The sequence below is a fragment of the Cinclus cinclus genome, chromosome 2 (genome assembly GCF_963662255.1).
Source record: "Cinclus cinclus chromosome 2, bCinCin1.1, whole genome shotgun sequence".
Lineage (NCBI taxonomy): Eukaryota > Metazoa > Chordata > Aves > Passeriformes > Cinclidae > Cinclus > Cinclus cinclus.
The window spans coordinates 41,822,883-41,846,205 of NC_085047.1; the positions used below are offsets into that span (position 1 = coordinate 41,822,883).

A 23,323-nucleotide genomic window follows, 5' to 3' on the forward strand; every position below is an offset into this window, starting at 1 on the left:
AGACCCCTACATTTACAAATAGCTGCTCATATGTATATCTCAGTTTTGAGTTTCTGTGAATTATTCTCTCTTGCTAAGTATTATTAATATAGCTATTATATTTTCTATACAAAACAATGCTCAATAAATAAAGAATGCACCTTTCCCTCATTCTTAATTTTGATGTCCCTACGATTTACAGTACTATGTTTGCCTAAACTCAACATTTAGGATTTAACACAAAAATTCTCTTAATTTTCAAGGTTGAAGTAGGATATGTAATGCATGTAAATGCTAATGCAATGGTCCAAAATACTGATCTAGCAGATAGCAATAGTTACTGTAGGGAGAAAATTTATATACAAGGGGAATAAAACTGAAAAGAACAATCATCGTTGACAACAACGTGGACAGTGGGATTGAATGCACTCTTACTCATTTGATGATGACTCCAAGCTCTGTGGTTCAGTTGATTGTGCTGGAGGGAAGGAATGCCATCCAGAGGGACCTGGACAGGTTTAAAAGAGGGGTGCGTGTGAATCTCATCAAGCTCAATAGGGTCAAGATCAAGGTCCTGCACCTGGGTAGGGCAGTCCCAAACAAAAATACAGGTTGGGTGGAGAATGGATTGAGGGCAGGGCTGGGGAGAGCTTGGCACTGATGGTGGACAAGAAGCTTGACATGACCCAACAAGGTGTACTCACAGCCCAGAAAGCCAACTGTGTCTGGGGCTGCATCTAAAGGAGTATGGCCAGCAGGGCCAGGGAGGTGACTTTGTCCCTCTACTTCACTCTTGTGGGACCCCAGCTGGAGTGCTGCCTTCAGCTCTGGGGCTCCCAAGATGAGAAAGATATATGTCTGTTGGAGTGAGTCCAAAAGAAGGCCATGAAGAGGATCTAAGGGCTGAACTACTTCTCCTGTGAAGACAGGCTGAGAGAGTTGGGGTTGCTCATCCTGGAGAAGAGAAGGCTCACAGCACACCCTCCACCAGCCTTTCAAGTACCTAAAGAGGACCACAAGAAAGATGGGGAAGCACATTGGCAACAGCATGCAGTAATAGGACAAGGAGTAATGGATTTAAACTGAAAGATAAATGCAGATCATATATGGAGGTATGGAACCTTCCACTAGACTACATCGCTCAGGGCCTCATCCAGCCTGGCCTTGAACACTTCCAGGAGTGGGATACCCACAGTTTCTCAGGGCAACCTGTTCCAGTGCCTTGCACACTCATCATAAAAAATTTCTTCCTTGTACATAGTCTGAATCTACATTCCTTCTGATTAAAACCATTGCCCCTTTTACTGCCTGACCTTGGCACTGTCAAATAGCTGATGATTTGTTGCTCTGGACTTTCAGGCACTTGTAGCAGTTTTGTTTGACAAAATTTCTTTTTTTTCCCTCTTTAACTTATATGTCTCTCCTGTGACTTTTACCTGTATGGTTTCTCATTACACCACCTACATTTATATCAGACTATTTTGCAGCATTTGAATTTCCAACAAACTGATAAAATACACATGTTCACTCAAACTTTGAATGAAAAAAATGGCTGTATTGCAGACTATAGCAGCATGCTATTCATGAAGCTCACATCATCAACAGAAGATATTTCAGTTACTTTCCTTAATTATAAATAGATCACCTTGCTTTGATTAATATTTAAAGCAAGGTCCATGAACGCTTTTCAAAAACTCATTTATTTTATGAGTAATGAAAATTGTTTTCTGGTTAAACATTGTTCCTTCCCTTCTTGTTTTCTCTTTACCAAAACCCCTAAACCTTTATAAAGTGAGCATTATCCTTAAGAAGCAGACATATTTAATTAAAGTGCATCACCATTAAACCATTTCAACACATTGCTGTCAAGCAGCCCAGGCAAATAATTATCCCCCAAGTGATCTCATTTATAATAACCAGGATACCTCTCAACTGTGTATGAGTCTTCCTTTAAACTGAGTTCATGCAACCAGTTTAAAAATACTATAAAATAGAAAATATTATCATCTAGATCATTCTCTTTAACACTTTTATTTCTCTATGAAGCTGCTGTCTCTGAGGAAGTAGAAGCATCTATAGAAATTCCCGAATCTGCCCCCTGAATCTTTCCTTATTTGCTTCTCCCCTATGATGCCTCAAAGTCCATAATTTGTGGAGTCCCAAAAACGTCCTACTCTTGGGGGAAAGTCAGTTATCCTTTTTACTTTGGTCCCAGCCAGGTCCATCAATTTCTTTGTGAGGCTGAACTGACCTTTGCTGAATGGAAAGGGCCTCATGACTCCCTGCACTGCATGTCCCTGGGAGCTTCCTTAGGCGAGAAAGAGCAAAGTCTTTCTGTCCTTCCTGTCGCATGACACTCCATCGTGTCATTAACCTTCGATTTAGAGGACCAGCAGCCAGCAGAAATGAGCTCACTGCAGCAGTTTGTGCCTCTCCCTTTAGCAGAAGTCTGCACCAGGTGAGCACTGCTTTGATGCTGTGCAGGAGACACAGCTGAACAAAGTGAGGGCTGCAGGACTGTGCATATCTAGGATGTCTAAACCATAAGTTCCTCCCTCCTTTTCTTTCCTCTATGTTCCACTGCTAATAATATATAAACCTATAAATCTATGCATAAATATACAAATATATATATATATATATAATAAAATATATCAATATATAAATAATATATAAATACATGCATTTTCATAATATGGTTCTGGCATAATACAGTGACAGGTTCTTTCATCACTAAAATTATAACCTGTATCAGTAACCAGCAGGAAATCGAATTCCAGTGAAATGACCTGTTTAATTTTATTTCTCTTTTTAGTTTAATTTAGCTTCCTTATAAAAGTTGCATTAGCCAAGGACCAAGTATTGTAGGTGCAGTAACTTTGACTTTTGCCTTCTGAAGATTTGTTTCACAAACCTAATTGAGGCACAAATTAAAACTATTTCACTTCTAAGTCTTCTATGTTCAAGTTACATGCTGAACATCCTCATTAATCTGTTACTCTTCCTGTATTTCATCTACACCTGCACTGATTCTTTTAAGAGGTTTTTTATGAATCCTTAAATTTTCACTGATATGTAAGACCACATTTCCTGTACAGCCTTATTATTTTGTGCTATAAGAAGCACCTGAAGTGAGTATTATATATTCATTGAACCCTCAGGAGCAAGACGTATTTCAAAGGAAATACCTGCAGTGTCATAATTTTCAATAGCTTGTTACTTTAATTCAACTGTTTCCCCCTCTTTTAACCTAATCCAGAAAGCTCAAAAATTCCCATGGTTTCAAGGAAATTTCTGTCAATGCACACACAAGGTTAGGAAGAATCTGTGTGCATCTGAGCCTGTGTGTGCATCTGCTGTAAACATAGAGAATAAACCAGAAGCTGAAAGTATTAATATAGTAATGTAACAAGCTTAATTGTGACTTAATTGCCATGACAGAGGCCTGCAATAATTCTCACGACAGTATTATTGACACAGATTTTTTTTTTTTTCAGTAGAGACAAGTAGAGAAAATGAAGATAAAGTGTTGCCTGACATGGCAAAACTGCATGCTGATGTTCTCAGGTCTATAAAGTATGCAGGGAAACATATGTGTAGAATGACACTATCAAAATTAAAATAAATATATAAAAAGCATTTAATTTAGATGGAGTTTTATTAAAGATATCTAACAGGAAGCTTGATGGGGGGATGGGGGTTGTGACTAGTTGCAGGGCTGTTAGAAGCAAAAGACAATGATTATTATAGAAAAAGGGGGAACAGCAGCAAAGGAATAACACTGAACATCACCATTCCTTTAATAAATCCAGATCTCAGATGTTAACAGAAGAAAGTCCGAAGGACTTAAGCAGTGAAGCAAAACCACAAAGACAAAATTATTCTTATGCAGAAAACTCATAGGATGTGCAGTAAAACCAGCTTGCTGGCCCATGAGCTTTTCTTTATTGATCTCAAACACAAAGACTGCAGAATGTGGAAATAGGCATACTACTTTAGAATAATTATAAAACTGTATACATCAGGAGAATCAATAAGAATATAACATAAAATCATGAAAAACTAACAAGGAATAGCAAGTGCAGAAAGTAATTCCATATGTACATAAGCATTAAGAGAAGGAAGAAAATGGTACATTTCAGTTCAGCAGACAGGAAAAGCAATAACAAATTGCTATGTAAAATTTTAAATATTTAATATACTTATTCATTCAAATGAGAAATGAGAGGTTTGTGGACACAACTAAAAAAAATCTGAAAATAATGAGGTTGGGTGTGAAAATAATCTAAAAGGGAAGCGGCATACATGTTTGCTCAATTTTATTCACCCCTACATATCCATTTAGGGCCACTATTGAATTGCCCTCTCTCAATGTGGCCATTCCTCTGGTAAAGGAGATGGGTGTGGAGGTGCAGCAGTCCTTCAGAAATTCTCTCAGAATGACCAAAAGCTGATCATCATAGTGTGGGTCACTGCGGCAGACAGGCCCTAAACTACCATGTGTGAATACAAACACTGTTTTCTAGGTGGAGATTAAACCTTGGAGACTAAACCTTTGCTTTCAGAATAACGGTTCAGCCTGAAAAAATTACTGTGAAGCATTGTGGAATATGTGTTGGTGCTAAGCAGTCTCATGAGCTGTCAGGAATGTCAGGAATAGCTAGAAGCAGATTAACTGCCTGCGGGGGTGGAGGGCTAGCCTAGGTGGATCATAAAGGTTCCCTATAGATTTCCTTTTCTGGTGTTCAAAACATCTTCTTTTGGATGTACATCCATATGTTGTTTCCATTCTAAAAGGAGGCTTTACAGTTCCTTGTATGTAATTGTCTGACAAGAAAAATGCAAACAAAAAACTGCTCATATCAAATGAAAGTATAATTCAAACTATTATTACTTTTATGCATGCCATCACTCATGGTATTCTAGCCCTGACCAGCTGTGCATCAGTTCTTTGCACAGTTGTCTAAATAACATCTGGAGTGTCATAACTGTGTCAAGGTTTCAGTGTACTTATTGCTAATAAAAGGTGCAAGTCACAGGGTTGTTCTGAATAATCTTTAAGACTGGCGCCACTCCAAATGCAGTGTATTGTAATAATATTTTGTATTAATTTATTGTTTTGCTAGAGAATGTACATAAAGATTAAAAGTTCATTAAAAAGTGCTTAGCAGCATTATTTTTCTGCTGTTAACAATGCAGTAAGGACTCTAACTTCTATGTCTTCTAAGGGAAAAAGATTCTTTAGTGTGTTTTTAAGCATACTGAAATAATAAAATGGTCAAGCAGAAGCAAAAATTTTCTCCATACAAGACAAAGTCAAAATGAACCCATTCTAGGAATAAAACATCCCAAAGTTAATAAAGAACAAGTCTTTCTTATTCCACACGTATTATATTAAATACATGTTTCAATTAATCTCATCATATAATTAAATATTTGGCACAATTAATGAAATTGCAATTACATGTAAGAGAAAGCATAACTTAAATATAATTGCCTTAATAACTCTGTGCCTTGTTCAGAGTTACTGTCAAGGTACTATAAAGAACACTAGCATGCCAAATAAATTATATCTCAAAGGATATAATAGATTGTTTTTTCAAAGGAATGTCACCTCTATTCAAACAACTGCATTATTTTCAGTATGCTTTCTCTAAAATGTAAAACTCATGTGTGTTTATATAAGTTCTTGTGACAATGCAATTTTGTATATTATGTAGTTGAAAGGATTTTTTTTCTGACAGTAAATTTTACTTTTATCCTACAGAAAATAGAGACTAGAACTATTTTTGTAAAATTTTAAATGGGTGGGAGAAAAGGTTTAATGACCCAGACATGTTTCTTTGCCACCATTTCATCATTATTTGATGCAAAATTGTTATGGTAACAGTATGAAAAGCCATAATTGAGAAGGCACCCCTAACATGCTTCCAGGAATGTTACTTCATGGGCAGCATCACCTTCATTATTGAAATCACAAAGTGGTTGTATTTGCATAGGCTTATTTTTACTTTGTAAACTGGTTTTACATTCAGATAGTTTCAAAGATAGAAGTTTTGTCACAGGTATCCCTAAGAGCACAAGATTTAGATTTGATATACATAGAAAAACACAAATAAGCAAAAGACTCATGGGAGAGCTGTCATACATCAGAATATTTCTGAATTTCCTTTCTGAAAATTTATGCAGATATCTGCAAACATTTTATCTGCATGGAAAGAAGAAATATAATTTAAAAAAAAATGTTATGGAGGGAAATATTTAATTATTTATTTTTAAGGAATTTATCTCTTATTATGGCAGTTGTCTGGCATAATTTTTTGCATACCTACGCACTGAAGGACTAGCTGGGTACTACTGAGGAGTTTCTAATGTTTCTTTAGATCAGTGTCTATGTTAATGAAAAATAAAATTTCTAACTAGGCTATCCAGAACGCATAACTTCATTAATTGCATGTTTGTTTATGAGTAAATTATTTTCTAACATAGCATCTACTGCAGCAAATTACTTCAAAATGCAGACACAATACAAATTCAATTTCACTCGAGATATAAAATGCTGGGTATTATCTCCTGCTGCAATAGGTCCATCTGGAGCTGGCTGCCCAGGACCATGAACTGGAGGCTTTGAATATCTCCAATCTGGGAGACTCTATCATCTCCCTGGGTTACCTGTGCAAGCGTTCAGCTACACTCACAGTGAAATAAAAGCATTTCCTGATACTCTAAAGGAAACTTCTGTATTTCTGTGTGCATTTCCTCTGTCCCTGGGCACCACAGAGTGGCTCTCCTTAAAGGCTCCATCCTTTTGCACCCCATTTCCAGGTATTAATAAAGATCTCTCAGCCTTTTATTAATGGGAGAGATGCCCCAGAAACTTCCTTATTTTTCACAGTACCTCATATTACTCTCTGCAGTCTGTCCACATCTCTTGTACTGAGGAGCCCAGAGCTGGACACAGTCCTTCAGCTGTGGCCTGCCTAGCTCTCAGCAGAGGGGAAGGAACACTTCCCTCTACATGCTGGCAAAGATTTGCCTAGTGCAGTTCAGGATGTCACTGACCTCCTTCATGGTAAGGGCCACTGCTGGCTCATGTTCAATCTGGTGTCCACCAGGATGCCCAGGTCCTTTTCTTCCAAGCTGCTTTCCAGCTGGCTACCCACCAGCATATGGGGCTATGGTATCATAATTGAAAGCCTACAGTTCCTAGACCTTCTGCAAATTCAGTATGAATATGCAGATAGTTATTAAAATTTAATCATAGATTATACACATGAATACAGGATACTTTGCTTTCAAAGATCAAAAACTTCAGTGTTTTGTGTAATGGGACATAATACAGGGCTGAAAGGAGTTTTTCAGCATGGTATTAATATTAAAGTTTCTAGCCTGATTCTCCTGCACATTTATACTTTTTTCTCAATTGCATCAAAACCCACAGTCAATATATATTTCTAATATATTGTAGACCACTTTTTTTTCTCCCCTGAACAGTGCAAATTCCTGTATATAGCAAAAACTAAGAAATACTTTTGCTGAAAAATCCATGGCAGTAACAGAATCCTTGAAGGATGTGGCATTGTATTTAATAATTCTTATGGGTCCCTTCCAACCTGAGAGACTCTATGATTCTGTGACATAATGTATTGTGAATACTAAGACCTTACCAAAACTGATATAGTCTAGTCCTATTTGACTGGGACGTCCATCTGCATTATGTGGAAGTATACAGCCCTTTCTGGCTCTTCCAGGTTTCTATTTTTCACTCCTGGTAGCTATTCATCAACTGAAAATCAAGTGAGAAGGGCTGAAATTGGATCATTCTCCTTCATCTTTTCCCCAGCATTAACTGTGGCTACTGCTTCTCCTGTTTTGTTTATATCAGCTTCCTTAGTGACTTTTAGTGCGGAGAAAGTATCCTGGAGATATCAGTAGACATAGCTCAAGAAAGGCAAGACCAATGCACTGGCACTGGAGCCACTGAATGTCAGATTTTGACACAGGAGAGCATTGCTAAATCTAGGGTCAGCATGATATGGTTGATGAGCCAGAGTAAAAGTGAATTCAGTGTTTGTTTACTCTGCATTATACTTCTCTAGTACTTCCCTGGGACATGTACGTACACACATATAAGTTTTTCATTCCAGAAAATCCTCTAGTAGCAAAGTTAATGACTGATCTTCACCAGTCAGATGGTGAAGCTGAGCATTTTTATATTTAAGACACAACATTTACTAGTAAGTGCAAAGTATTCCTATTAATAATTTAAGCTAAACCATACCTGTCAAAATAAATGAACGAAGTACAGTTCACACTGCCTTACTCTGGTATTATTGTGTGTGTTTACTTTTCTGTTTAAGAATGACTAATCTCTCTGTGGTTTAAGGGAATGAGCAAAAATGTCTGTTACATGATTCCAGAAGTTACTAGGTTTGCAGCTAGCAGCTCATGTACCGATTACAAAAATTAAAAAATCATGAAGAGGAAAATCTACATTTTTTCATATATTATTGTAAATGTTTGGTTCAGGAATTTGATCATCTAAAATACCAGATGTGTTTTCTCTGAAGGAAATGTGTTTTCTATGAAGGCACTCTCTGCATTTGATACTCATATCGGTTTAAAAGTAAAACAATAGATTTGAACACCCCTCAGTATCTCTGTTGGCTAATTGTGTGTTTACAGACACGAAAAATGAGGCAAGGAGTGAGTGGGTAAATGATCCAAATAACTAACAGCCTGTAGAAAAAGCCATAGAACCCAGGCTGCGCTGATTTCTGCAGGTACCTTCCTTTCTGCTTCTCTATTAAAAACTGCTGTGTTCAGCATTGCAGTAAGTTGGAAGATACATTCATTATGGAACTGTATGATATTTTCTTAAATCTACTTAAATGTCGGATCCCAGAAACCGGGGGTTTATGAGCTTTCTGTGCTGTCAGGCACTGACCCCCTGGAGAACACTGCTTTTGACCTGAGGCCTTGGAGATGGCTTCTAAATATGAGTGATGAAGTTAAAATCATGAGTGTGTAGTGAAATAAAAGTGTGTGCTTTCACACGGTAAAGTATTTTAAATTTGAGTTTTTTACAGTATAGTAATATGTATGAGAAAGTGTGGAGGATTTTGGGTGTTGTCTTTTTTGGTGTTCATCTTCCTTGTTCTTCCTTCTTCTCCATGGGTTTCAGGTAGTAGTTTCTGGTTGGTCAGTCAGTGTCACACTGAGGGTTATGGGAATTTATTTATTGGGTTAAAAGTATAAATAATGTAGATGTTGATTCTCTATTGGACTGTTTAGCTTTGAGACCTTGTAGCAGCTGCTACATTTCTTCCTCCATTTTTTCCTCACTTCTAGCAGGTAGCTAGAAATGATGTCAAACACTGTGTACCTTCTGATAAGATTTAATAAACAACCAAGCCTGAACACAAGAAAATCCATTTCCTTCATATATTTGTTAATCCTGGCTCTGAGTGAAGGCAGAAGAGACTGAGACAAACCACTAATTGAGTGGTGAAAAACTCCCACCGCTGTTACACTTAAAGTTTTTGTGAGAGCGTCATCCTGAAGTTTTGCAAAACTGGTGTCTGATGTGTTGGTGAACTTGACAAAATATTAGACTCAATTGTAAACTAAAAAGAAAACTAATGTTTACAAACAGCACATTCCTGAATGAGCACATCAATGTTTAAACAAAAAAGTAAATTTCAAACCATCAATTTAAAATAATTATGATGGCAGACATTTAAAATCTCATTCCTTATAAGTGTTTTTGCTCTGTTTCAACTGCATGGGATATGTTTTTGTTCCTGGAGTTTTTTTTTTTTTCTGCTTTAAAAATATCCTAATATTTTACTTTGATGATCAGTTCATTGTACTCGCTGACTTAAACAGTCTCCATTCTGACTCTCTTGTCATAGTAGAGTCTGTGATTTATCTGTTTTCATATTGCTAAAGATACAGCCTTAACTGAGTGGTCCCTTGCATAATCAGACTGGCTTGGAGTTCACTAAACGTAATCTTACACTGTGTATCTCAATTAATCTTGCAGACTGTGGCTAATCACACCCCCACTGGGCAGGCTCACATATCTCACCAAGCTGGATTATTAAAATCCATATTTCACGTTAACAGCCATGTGTGTGAGATTAGTTTCTAAGTAGTAATGCACCTGCCATAAATACCTCATATCTGGTATCTTCTGAAATACTGCTGCTGTCAAAGATGAAAAAGCATGATGTGCATTCAAAACTAGTTTACGTTTATTTTTTATGGGCAAGTCATTTTTTTCTTGATTCCTTTGCTTTGTTCTGATATATCTGAAAATCTATACAGCATAGACTGCAATGAAGACAGAACCTGGGAAAAGATATATTCTGGAAGGACTGACAGAAGAATATGGTTGCATTAACTTTATTCAGTTTTTATCTTTTCAAGTAAAAGCTTTCAAGCAAAACCTGCCTTAATTTAGGCGCATACCATTAGACATACATTAAGGGCTAAATTCCATTTTACAGCAAAACTTTTTAAATCTGGAGTGACTCCAGTAAGCTCAGTTGGTCTAGAAATTGCCTTAGCATTGTCATTTTGCTAATTACATCCTGGGATAAAACACTTTCCATCCTATCAGTAGACTATTAGCAGATGATCCAGACACTGAATCCTGGAGTTTCAAGTCTCTGGGGTCTGAAAAGGCAACTGATGCTATACTTCAAGCTCAATACTTTAAAAAGGAAGAATTTCTGTTTAACTCCCTGTGTTCCTCAATACAATTGCTGCACTAATGTCTGGGATTTGTAATAAAGACCAAGCAGATTTTTTTCTCTTAACATTGCTTAAAAGATATCTTTTTTTTTTTTTTTTTTCCAATGGGACATAAGAAGGGTTAAAAATGTACAGCTACAAGCAAATAGGCTTTGCACAGAATTGTTGAATGTGATGATGTTTTCTTAAAGGAAATGAAAGAAGTTAGCATGTTTATGATTTTCCTAATGCACTGCTCCTTAATTTAACTTCTCATTCCTGTGGGAGTATGTCAAGGTCTCTCTGCATTCAGGCAAGTAGTGTTTGTCTCACAGCTGTCTGGCAAAGACATCTCAGGCTGACTCTTGGGATTGATGGGCACCATCCCTGCCCTTTCACAACTTTCCAGGCTTCCTGTCAGGTGAATGCTTGAAAAGCTCCTGCTTGGAACTCACAGATTCTTGACAGATAAAACTGCTGTTCTGGTGATTTACAGCCTGATTGCTACATCTTTTCTAAGGAGCAAAAGCTGGTTTAGAGCAGCTACATTTCACTGGCATGTTCATTGATCAGTGTTGGTGCATAGTCCTTGGAATTTTGATGCCTGGAAGAGGTAGGGAGGCAGTGGAGAAGGGGAGGGGCTAGATACGCCAATCATAATCCAGAATCTTGTTCAGGACCATATAACAAAATCATAAGTTTACCAAAATATGGCAGGCTGTATCAGTAGACTCTTCAAACCAAATTTATCCAGAATTTTCCTGTAAGAATCTCTGATTCAAATGTAGGTGTAAACTAACAAAAAACGTAGTCAAAAGGTTTCTGCTTACAGGGGTTTCAAATGTCCTTAAGGTCTATCTGCTACTAAATAACCATGCTAAAATAATTTTCGTTCAAGATTTTAAAATTATTATAAGAATGAGATTATTGCAAGACAGCAGAAAAAGAAATGATTGTTTAAAACTTCAGTACCAGTTAATGATCATGCATGAATATGCATATTCAGCAGCATCAAATGTAGAGTTCAAATATGGCAGATGTTAGAAAAAATGGTGGATGTAAATGAAAAATTATTGGAAAATGACAAGTAGTTTACGCATTACACATGCCTAAATCAGAAAAAGCAGCTGATTGTGCCATACATTACATGTCACAGTTACAACTTTGAAGTTGCATTTCATAGTGTTTGTTCCCTGTTATATTGAATTCCATGTAATAGTAGTGGTCCATTTTTTTAACTTTGCTAAACACTGTTTTATTTTTAAATTATAAGTCCATCAAAAGCTGAAAGTTATTTGGATTTATTGTTGCTTATCTTTTGCAAACCTTCATATGAAGTCATATCAATCACAAATTGCTGTTAATGTTTTGAAGCACGTCACAGAAAGTGGCAAAATGCAGGAAGACAAATCAGACACCATGCTTCTGGGTAACTGCTGATCACCCTCCAGAGACACACAAACAAGAATAAGAAATATGCTTCAAGTCCTGAGGTCAAATGCTTTACCTAAGAAGTACATTAATCCCCTGGAGAAGTGTGGCTTTGAGTGTTTAATTTCTTGTAGGCAATAAAAGTGAGGAAAAAAAAAAAAACAGCAAAAGCCACCCAACCTTATGCATTCACTGACATAAAATACCAGGAGGGTATAATATTGTCAATAATATCGCAGTTCCTAGGAGCTTGTTGTGTTGGGCATTTTACAAATTCAGAACAAATAACTCCTGTGAGAAATTTATCACCCCAAAATCTGTGGTCAGCAGGAGAGCAGACCGACTGCCTAATGCAATAGAGAATGATAAGTGCATTATCATGCAGAGTTTTCAGATATTGACATAAGTAACTGAAACCACATATTTTAAGTTTTTATACAAATTATTTTGAAATACAGATTTTATGTGCCTCCTAGCCAGCTAGTCAGCTTTTTCCATTTCTCTATACTATATCAAATAATAACTTGATTACTTCTGGGTATTTAAAACCTGAAATACACTGTGGTGATGGTGCAAGCTGCTGGGTCTCTGATCAGTGCTGGATTTCAGATGGAATGGGTCACAGCAAAGTAATTGACCACCCCTGCCTGAACAGGTGCATGTGGTGTTGTTTGCATAAAGGGCTAGACTGATATTAGGACTAAATACATTTTTAATCTTAGCTGTCATTAATGACTATGTTCAATTGCACTTAAAGGTGATCTTGTTTCCTTCTGTAACAGTTTTTGGATGTTTGGTTGCGGAGAGCTGACCACGAAAATCCTCTGGGTTCCATACGGTTCTGCCTGCAGAGCAGATAAATTGTGTTATTAGTATCAAATCAGTGTTAACCACTGTGTGAAGCAGGGAAAAAATAGTACTTTAAAGTTTTAAATGTTAAAAAATTTTAATTATTGAAAGTTTTTTCATATACTGACTCCCTTAATTTGCATGAAATATGAAAAGACTTCTAGCACTTGCTTCAATGTATTTCATTCATTTGCTTCAAATTTCATAAAATTTAAAATATTATGAATATATTATGAAATAATATGACTATTATTGTTAAAATATTCATAAAATTTGCTTCAAATTTCATTTCCACTTAACTGAACTAAACAATCTGCAGAAGACCTGTATTTCTAAATATGTACTATTTAATCACCAAGAAAACAGTATTCAGCATAAGAAGGGATTCTTATGCCTGGGAAGAAAGAGATGAATTTGAAGGCTTTTACCCACAGTACCTTCTGAATGCCTTAGAAGCCACTTTCACGTAACAGTTTTACCTCAGACTTTTAAAATATGGATTGCCTGGCTTTAGCTGGAGATAGAGGAAACAGGATTAGATGTGCTAAAGGTTTGCAACAAGGAAGCAGAAAGAAATGTTATGGTAAACCCCAAAACCACATGCAACATTGTCAAAATCTGCCACTCAAATCTGTACAGAAAAATAGACTTCCCATAACCACAGAGCTTGCACAAAGAATAGAGGAATGGTACTGTTTTCTGCTCTTAAGCTATTAATTTTTATGAAGAAAATTATGTGAATTTGTGAAAACACAAATTCAGAGTTTCTTGAATAAGTGAATAAGCTGGTTTTGAAAAGAATCTAGACTCCTGTATTTCTACATTAATGCCATTACCAAGAAGCCTTCTTATTTTCTCTTCTCTGCCTGAAGAATGCTAGTTAATTATCTAGAGAAGATTGGATCACAAAACCTGAGGGTAACAGTACTGAGAACAATCTGTGCCTCATGCATAGACTGTCTGGCCAAATAGGAGCATCAATTTCCATACTTAAATCTGAATCAGAAATTCAGAAAATTTGAAACTATTCCTCTTATTCACAGGTAGCTTTGTCTTCTCTTCAAATCCAGAATACTGCCTGCCTAAAAGTTTTTATCAAAGTATGCCAGCAGCTCTATCCTTTTCTTTACATCACCACTTCATAAAAGATAATGCAGAATTTTCTGCAAATAGGTTATCTGTTGTCTTTTCCATGTCAGCCTACTAATCACTAGTACTGTTCAAAAAGCTGAGTCCACAGAATACACACCTGCATGATTTCTGATCTTGATTTGCTGTGCCAGTTGTTCTCTTGTCCTGGGATTAAAATATCCAATGCCACGTTATTTTAGTAAAAGCTGAGGTGACAAAGTGAGCACCTGTGTTTGTGTTCACTCCACCTGCTGGCTCTGGTACTCTGCTGTCTTATCTCACTGCAGCCGCAAAACACATGCGGCCACCATTAGTGAAAATACTACTTCATACAAGTTTAAATGTTATTCTTTACTTCAGGTGAAAAAAAAAATTCAAAAATATTGAATTCAGACAGCTGCTTTTACAAATTATTTTATTATTCTAAATAATTTTGTACTCGATCTTCCTCTTTCAGGTCATAAAAGGATAACACTGATGTAAATGAGGATAAATCTTGGTAATACCAGAAGAAATATCAGACTATATTTAAGAAAACAACAAAAACAGCAACCACAACAACAAACAAACAAACAAACAAAAACCAAATTTTAAAAAATATCCCTTCCCTGTTCCTGTAGAAAATAGAACAATAATTTTATCCAGCACCCTTAAGAATTTATTTATTTGAAATTAAGTTTAGAAATTTCTTAAGTTTAGCTTAAGAAATGTCCACATGTCATTTTATCAATGGTTGTAAGTGAATGTGAGCAGAAGGCAGATTTGGTTAAAAGCACGGCTGGTGCTGCAAACAGTAGAGTTAAATACAATCAAAGAGCCACAGGATCGTGGCATCATTAAGACCCTGAAAGAGATCTCAGGAATTGTCCCATCCAACCACCTGCTCAGAGCAGGGACAGCTCTAGGGACAAACCAGGTTACTCAGGACGCTCTATGTAGCCAGTTTTTCACAACCTTCAGTAATAATGCCTCCACAAGATTTTTGTCCAAGCTGTGTCACTGCTGGACCTTCCTCAATAGGAAGAAATTACTCCCTACATCCAGTCTGAACTTCTGCTTTATCATTCTGTGTCTCCTTTATTTCACCCTCTCACCCAACCCTCTGTGAAAAGTGGAGGGTCCATCTCCCCTAGAGCCTCCCACAGGCACTTGGGCTCCTATTGGGTCACCCCAAAGCCATCTCTGCTCCAGGCAGCACAAGCCCAGCTGTCCCAGCCTCTCCTCACAGGGCAAACACTCCAGATCCTCTCCGGATATCCACTGAGTTGGTTAATGCCTTTCTTATAGTGGAGGATACAAAACCAGACACAGTTAGATAGATTCTTACAAGTGCCAAGCAGAGGGGGGAAAAACACTTTCCTGGGTCTCCTGGCACTGCCTCTTTTACTACAGCCCATTCTGCTTCAGCCTTTTTTGCTGCCAAGGCTCAGTGAGGTCTCATGGTTACCTGAAGCTGCTCACCAGCCTGCAGCTCTATTGTAACCAAGATACATCAGTGAAGAACCAAAGAAAAATCCCCAAACCTGACTATTTTTTATCTTCACTTTGAATAAGTAAAGGCAAGCAAGTTCAAATAGTAGATTACCAGGAAAGTCATAATTGGGGGGAAAAAAAAAAAAAAGAAAAAGGCAAAAAATGCAATCTGTTTTTGTCAGAATTGTAATAAAAAATATATTGTCTTGCTATTTGTAAAGTTGTAATCCATGACTCTTCTCTAACAACATTAAACTTAAATGTTAGTCTTGCAATTATGCACACAGCCTAAGAGAGCCTGCAGACACAGAATTACGTGACTCAGTTTAATACATGATTGCTAAGGTATGTTAAAGTCTGTGTGTATTTAGCCTGTTACAACCTAAATATCTTGGACACATGTGAAGGAATAAAAAATTAAATTCAGCAAGCTTTAACATAAAAAAAATCTCTGTATATTTAATATATAAACAGAGGTGTCATCCATTTCCATGCCACCCTACATCATCCTTCCTGCACTCCAATTTCACAGGCTTCTGTCATATCTGGTGACAGAAGTGAAACAGAGTGGATGCCTTTTCTCTCCAGGTCACCTTTGCCGTTCACAACAATATTAATCCCTAAATTGATATTTGAATTTTGATATTTGAAATATAAGGTGCTCCAGAAAAGTACAGCAATAATAGGATGCTAGGAACCTGTGATGCAGTGGAATCTCGCTGGACACCTTGTCTGTGGCCAAGTATACAAAAGCTGTTTTGCAAAATCCATACTTAGGGGGGAATGCAGTTTCAGTCAACTAAAGGAGAGCTCTTACCTTCACTGACAGCATCATAGCATTATCTACATTAAAAATAGTTTCACTTATTTGTTCTGGCTTGTTATCATCTCAATCATCCTGTTTCTATCACGTTTCTGTCTCCTACTGCTCTTGTTCATTGCTTATACCTTCACAAATTATCCCTTTCTGTCATGAAAAGGTCCTTGATTGCATGATCTTAATGAAGATCTCAACTCCCTCATAACCTTAGACTCTGCATTTTACTATGAAGATTAAAGAAGTTATTTGGGACTATGTATATTAAGTATACATTAAACAGAGTAGGATGAGGCAATGCTACCTACATATTTGGTACTGAGGAAAAAATGAGATCTGCTGCATGCTTCAAGGAACTACATTTTCTAAGTGTAATGCTGTACACACTTCTGAATCCCTGTAGACCATCTTTAAATATTTTTATGTTTAGATTTTTCTTGGTCTTACAGGACCTGTCAAAATGATGTAGTATGTATTAGTCTTGCTGTTCCATAGACGTTAATAAAATTCACATTACACACTATGTTCTCCTTTTGCTTTTAAAAAGATGACAGAGTTCACCAAAAGTATTTTAACATTACCCCATTATTATTTTTTTTCTGTTATTATAGACATTATATCATATCTTAATGGTTTATATTGACATCCTAATACTATATTTTCTGGAAAATCAGGAAGGTGATAATATATTTCTCTCTAAAATGGTCTGGTGTAATGTATATTACTAAAGCATTTTTTTAATTTAATGGAGAGGCAACTTCTGAACTGGCATCCTCTCATTATCATGGCTAAAAGCATATAATTAGAATCCCATAAACATTACTGGCATAAATCCTTTATTAAATTACTGGTCATTATTCTATTTTATAAGGAATTAAAAACTCAAAATGTTTTTAAAAATCATATTATAAACACAGTCTTAAAGACACAATAAATGCAAAACTGTCCAAAAAGAAACAAACAAACAAAAAATTAGCCCCAAACCCACTCAAACCAAAAATACACAAAAAAACACTCATGTTTTGCTTCTGATTTTAGAACTAGATATACTATGTGGAATTTATTTTACTCATCTTTAGGTTTCTACTTCTGAAGTAGTCATAGTCATAATTTCAGAAAGAAAAGTACTTTAAGAATAGAATTCACCCACCTCAGTGGGAGATCAATTATGCACTTCTCCTCAGATGTATTTATTTTCTTTCACAGAATAAAATGTCCCAGAGTGATTTGGTTGATGTTGACACTTGCACTTGACTATGTGGATCCCATCCCATTGCCTTTATACTATAGGAGTGATGTGTTGTCAGTTCAAGTGTTTCTAATACTTTAGTGTTACATGGTACTCACTGTTTATCCTGAAATGTAGTTTTAAAATTCAGCACTTATCTATAGTTCCCACATTGCAGGTAGCATTTACAGTCCCCTAAAAAGGTAAACAGAGATCTGAAGATGCTTTTAAGGGTATATTTTGACCAAAGAAAATCATAATGGAGAAAAGTTAGTCATTACTCCATTTAGAGTCCTTTAATAGTTCTAAAACAAAAATGGAGAATTTGTGTTTAGATAGTTTTTTCAGTTTATAATTTAATTTTAACCATGTATTTTCCAGCCATCTACCTTCTAACCCTGACTGTAAGAAATCCTTGTCGTAACTATGCTTCAGTGAGCTTTTCCTTATTTCCTCCCCAAAGATTTTGATAAGATGAAATATGAGAATTTTGTACATTTCTGTGGTATTCATGTAAGTGAGACAAAATTTGCCAGTACCAGATCTGCCATTTGTCCATTGGAAATCCACTGTGCATTGTATGATAACACATTCCTGATTTGGAAATACCATATTTCTGTTTCATCTGTTGTGTGCCACCCAGTTAGACTGTCACAATAACAGATCCTGCAACAAAAGACAAACTAAGTTTATAGTTTGATATCTGAATATCATTGCTGGAATTTCATTTATACATTTGTACCCAAAAATTATTAATGGACTTCACAAATAAAAGTATTTGAATTGAATATATCAGTTACCCAATCAGTTCATATTTACTAGCAGAAGTATATGAATTAATCTGTAGGATACTGGGATTGTTTTCACCTATTTGGTGTTTTCTAATGTTTTATTAACTGGTAATTATCTACAGTTTATTGATATTTGAAGGTGGTTAATTTGAAGGTGAAATCTGGGACATATATAAATGGGGGGAAGATTGAAGTGAAAAGTATTTTCAGTCTACAGTTGGAAGGAAAAATTACTATTAGAAAAGTGGCAATATGCCAGCTTCACTGATAATGGTTGGTAATTAACTTCAACAGCAGGCTGCACACCTGCTTCAGAAAGTCTATGGGTGTAAATCATTATCCCCTGAACTCTTAAGATTTTAATTTTCATTTTCTTATTTGGGCCTCCAAACTCAGCAGCACAGAGACAGATGGCTGAGCAGTACTACACTTTAATGGATCAGAGTTCCACCATTTCTATGAGAGCAGAAAACATCCCACTGTGGGATGAGGCACAGCTTTTCCCTTAGGCCACAAGTTAGTCAAGTGCTTATCATAATTTTGCTGATCAGGTTTTTAAACTGATGAAGTGAAAGTAAGTGTACTTCTACAGAACCCACTGCAACTCTCTGATATCTAGGGAACATACACAGTGGGTCCAAAGCAACACTGAAAAACTCCTATCTGTGATATTAATGACACCCTTAGCAGCCTCATTTAGTGTTGTCTGCAAGTTTAATGTAAAGATTTGTGAAGATAAAAATGGAAAACTCGGTATTTAAAAACTGCTGGGGTTATGGTTGAAATGAAAAGGCATTAAACTGGTCTCATCAGAGCTCAAAACCGACTACATTGGCCTTTTTGTGATATTTGTCATGAAGATTAAGCATACATTTATTCTCAGTATGGGAGATATATTTATTTGTTGTTCCTTGGAGACTAATGGAGTTTAACACATTTTCCTCTGAAAAATTTCAAGAATATCCCAATATTACAAATGATGAAGCTGAAGAAGAGAGGCACTGTTGGATTTTCCTATTACTGGAACCATAGGTGCCGAAAATTGAAAAAAAAAAAAAAAAAAGGCATGAACATTCCTAAAAGACAAAGCTAGGAAAATGTTTGTAGTAGTGGGGGGTAATTTTAAAGAAAATTTCAATACTACTCAGAAGCTTATTGCACTTTCCTTTTTTAATTCCACCAGTTAATGAGTGTGTACTCTTTCATGCTGTTTCTTATCCATACAAAAATAGTTCAGCAATATTGAGCTGGCATCTTTCCCCACAAAAAATGGAAAACTAAAGCAGAAAGACTTCAATGTGGTGTGACTAATACTAGAAACCTCAAAACAAATCTTGTTTCTTACTGGTAGAGCTGAGTTATTTCTTCCTTCGTTGCTGTATTGATTTTGTTCCTTTCTCAAGCTGTTAAATCAAAAATCACTAAAAGTATGGATATTTGTCACGAACAGTGACCTCAGGTTTCCTTAAGGTCCTGGGATTTTAAAATAATTGACTATCATGAAGTACATTAATATTTTGAAGACCACTTATGCTTCTTCATCTCTAAAATTAGTCAAGTAAGATTTATCCATTTTGCAAGTGTCTAGATGCTGAGGAAAAAGGGGTGCATACTTAGGTAAGAAAGCAGTATATTTGGAGTTAAACTTATTTCCCTTTTTATTAAGCAGTCCAGGTTATTGGTGTCTTTGTAAACCAGGAATGTTATTTCATGCATAACATTAAGAAAGTGCAGCACATAGTGATGCTAATTTAATATGACTTACATACTTGAATTATTTAATAAAATACTTCATTATTCAATAAAAAACTTACATTGAAAAATTGAAGGTCAGTTATAAGGGTAATTTCAAAAGGATCAGTACCTAGTATACACACATTTAAAATTAATTAAATATAGAAGAATATTTGTTGACTGAATAAAATTTTAGACAGTAGTTTATTGATGCCCATAAATACTGGTAATAGGCATCTCAATAAATATTTAATCACAGTTGTAGTCAGTGTAACATTTTTAATAATTAGGATGATGTTAGCCCGATAAGAAAAGGTTTATCATGGCAATTTTACTTTAGAAATGGATTTTAAACAAAATTTATGTGATTTAAATATGTAGTTGCTTCCTCTAGAGCACAAAATTGCTACTTTTGTTTTGCAATTGGTAGTGGCAGAAAAAAAATGCATGAAAAAAATAGAGCTGGATCTTGTTTATTGTATGAGCTCAAATTTTGATGACTTTTTCACTTCTTTTCTCCAATTTTTTATTAGAACTTTAAATTCAGATTGGATGCTTGCAGAGAGTTGTTTTGAAGATCATGGGTGTCTCTGGAAATGCACTTTCTGAACTGAGTTCCTCCTCAACCTTCTGCAGCATTCATCACTGAATCACACAGCAAATGTACTTATTCTACAGTTAGAAATTTAATGAAATGTTCAAGAATTTAAGAGACCGATTTTTCACTACATACTGCATAATTCACAAATAAAAGTAATCAATAAGCTTCTTGCAAAGCACTGAATTCCTGAGAATGGTCATGGATATTTAGGTTTCAATCATAATGAAATAATAGGAAAAAACAGCTATTTTATAAATGCTTCTACACAGCTTCAGATGCACTATTTGAGTAATTCATAATACAAGATCTACTCAGAGTTTTCAGTGCAAAAATAATGGTAATTACTTTTGTGGTTTCTTAAAAAAAGCCAAAAAACCAAACATTTGTTTTTTAAAACATTCAATATGTAATACTTGAACTAAGCCAAACTTTTTCTTATTATCTACATGAATACTGAAGTATTGTCCTGGATTCCTTGAACTATCTGCTCTGAGTAGTCTTGAAAAAGCAATTTTTCTTACAGTCTTCATTCGACCTGCCCCCCCCACAGGAATGCATAACTAACTTGAAGTTATTACTTCTGTAGTGTATGAAATGTGCAGCCTAAGGAGTCACGTAGCCCCGAGGTCTGCTTTTGAGCTTGTGAATACCAGTAGGAGCATTATCATGTTTTCTCAGGTGACACATCTGTGCCACTGATGTCTTCTTTCTCTTCTGTCTGAAGTTCTTCTGACTTCTGCAAGATGCCTTCGTTGAGATGCACAACACAAGGAACACTCACTTCCTTTTAAAGGGAGGTGAATTTCTTTTGCAGTCACTTCCATGGGATATCACGGGTTATATTAGAAGTTATCTTTACTCCTACTGCTGTATCAGTAAGCCTTGTTTTCTGAAGTTCAAGCTCTGTAACATTATAAAATTCCTTTCTGTACGCCTTCCCAAAAATCAACCCATCTTGAGATATGAACCTTTAATTGTAAAGCAAGTTCCTTCCAAGACAAGAATCATGTTTTAATAAATATAACTGGAATTAGCTTTCCCAAAGGGGTGGGGGGGGGGGGGGGGATGAACAGGAAAAAAAAAAGATGCATGCCACTTTCTTAGACACATGGGTTGCTTCTAGAGATCTATTAGAGAGCCTGAATCAGAACATTTACACTGAAAATTTGCTGTGTTTCTGAAATAATTTTACAGGGAGTGGAAAGGTGAGTTATGGATGTCATGCTTGTAGTATTTTATTTAAACAGATATAAGGTTAAATTTTTATTCCAAATTTCCCATTTTACCTAAAAACAATCTTGTACCATAGTTCATGCATTATCTAAGTGCTAGGTAATACAAAATACACCAGGTATACAATTAGATGATAACGTCTTTTGAGGCACCTCTTTGATCTTTATTTTTTCTTATTTCAATAATTTATAGTAGACAGTTTAACAAATACTGTGTGTTATTGCTAAGCATATGACCTTCACAAGAATATATTGTTTCTCATTTTACCTGTTTCCTCTCGATTTTGAGAACATTTTAACAGGATGGAGAGATAAAGAGAAGTCTCAGAGACCGCTGAGCTCCTCCAAGCTCGGTGACAGTAGATATCCAGGCAGAAGTCCAACAAAGCCTGCCAACATGTACTGACAGAAAAATACAAAAGGATCTGAAGCCAAACACTGCTTGTTTCTCCTCTGTGCTTTTGTCATAAGCTTTGCCAGATAATTCCTTCTCCCTACGTGGGAAGGTGTGAGAAGCAGAGCGACACAGAGTCCCCAGGCAGGTGCAAAGGAGAGCTGCTTTATTGCAAAACCCAGCACTTTTAAAGCCATTTAGCTCATTATTAGCTACAGCTTTAAAACATAACAAATATAATCCAGCCAACCACTATAAACCACGATGTGAACACATATGGTTATACAACTTGTTACTCTACCTTTAATTCAGCTGAGTCACTTTCCTGTAGTCCTCTTCTGCTTGGCCAAAGGAGTAGGTCTGAGCCATGACTTTATAAGGGTAACAAGGCCCTTATTTGATAAGGCAACAGGAACAAACCATGTTGATTTATTTTTTTCATTTGTTTTATTATTAATTATGCTATTAATGAAAAAAATGTATTTTGTGTGATGAAAGCAGTGTGATTTCCTAAAGATTGTAGATATTGACAAGCTTCAGGAACACTGTCTTTTGCTCTATCTGGTGAGGAGTTCAGCGTCTGACTGCTTCTAGCCTGGAAACGTGGCCCTTGGAACATTCAAAATGATACTTAAAAGTGCTGAATAGTCCAAAAAGCTGAATTCTAGCTCTTTACAGCAGTGTCAAACTTCTGAAATCACTAATTTCTGAATCTAGCCAAGGAAAATAAATATGTATGCATGTGATCAGGCCCTGATGAATTGTCTCACTTAACTCTCCCAACCCCAAAATCAAACATGAAAAATTGTCTTCTCTTAATCATATTTGAAGAATAAAAACACTGAAAAATAGACATAAGGAAAACAATATTTGTTTGCAGAGGTATTCCAAGAAAAAAAAGAAGAGTTGCATTTTTCGAAGAAGCC

At 36.0% G+C, this 23,323-nt stretch overlaps 1 protein-coding gene across 1 annotated transcript in view; it reads left to right on the forward strand.

Annotated features, from left to right (window-relative positions):
* Positions 1-424: 424 nt before the first annotated feature.
* The window catches only part of CNTN5 (contactin 5), a 267,712-nt gene continuing 244,813 nt past the window's right edge, over positions 425-23,323 (forward strand). The window contains exon 1 of the mRNA XM_062514906.1: positions 425-563. Coding sequence (XP_062370890.1) covers positions 425-563 — 139 coding nt within the window. The remainder of the gene's footprint in view (positions 564-23,323) is intronic.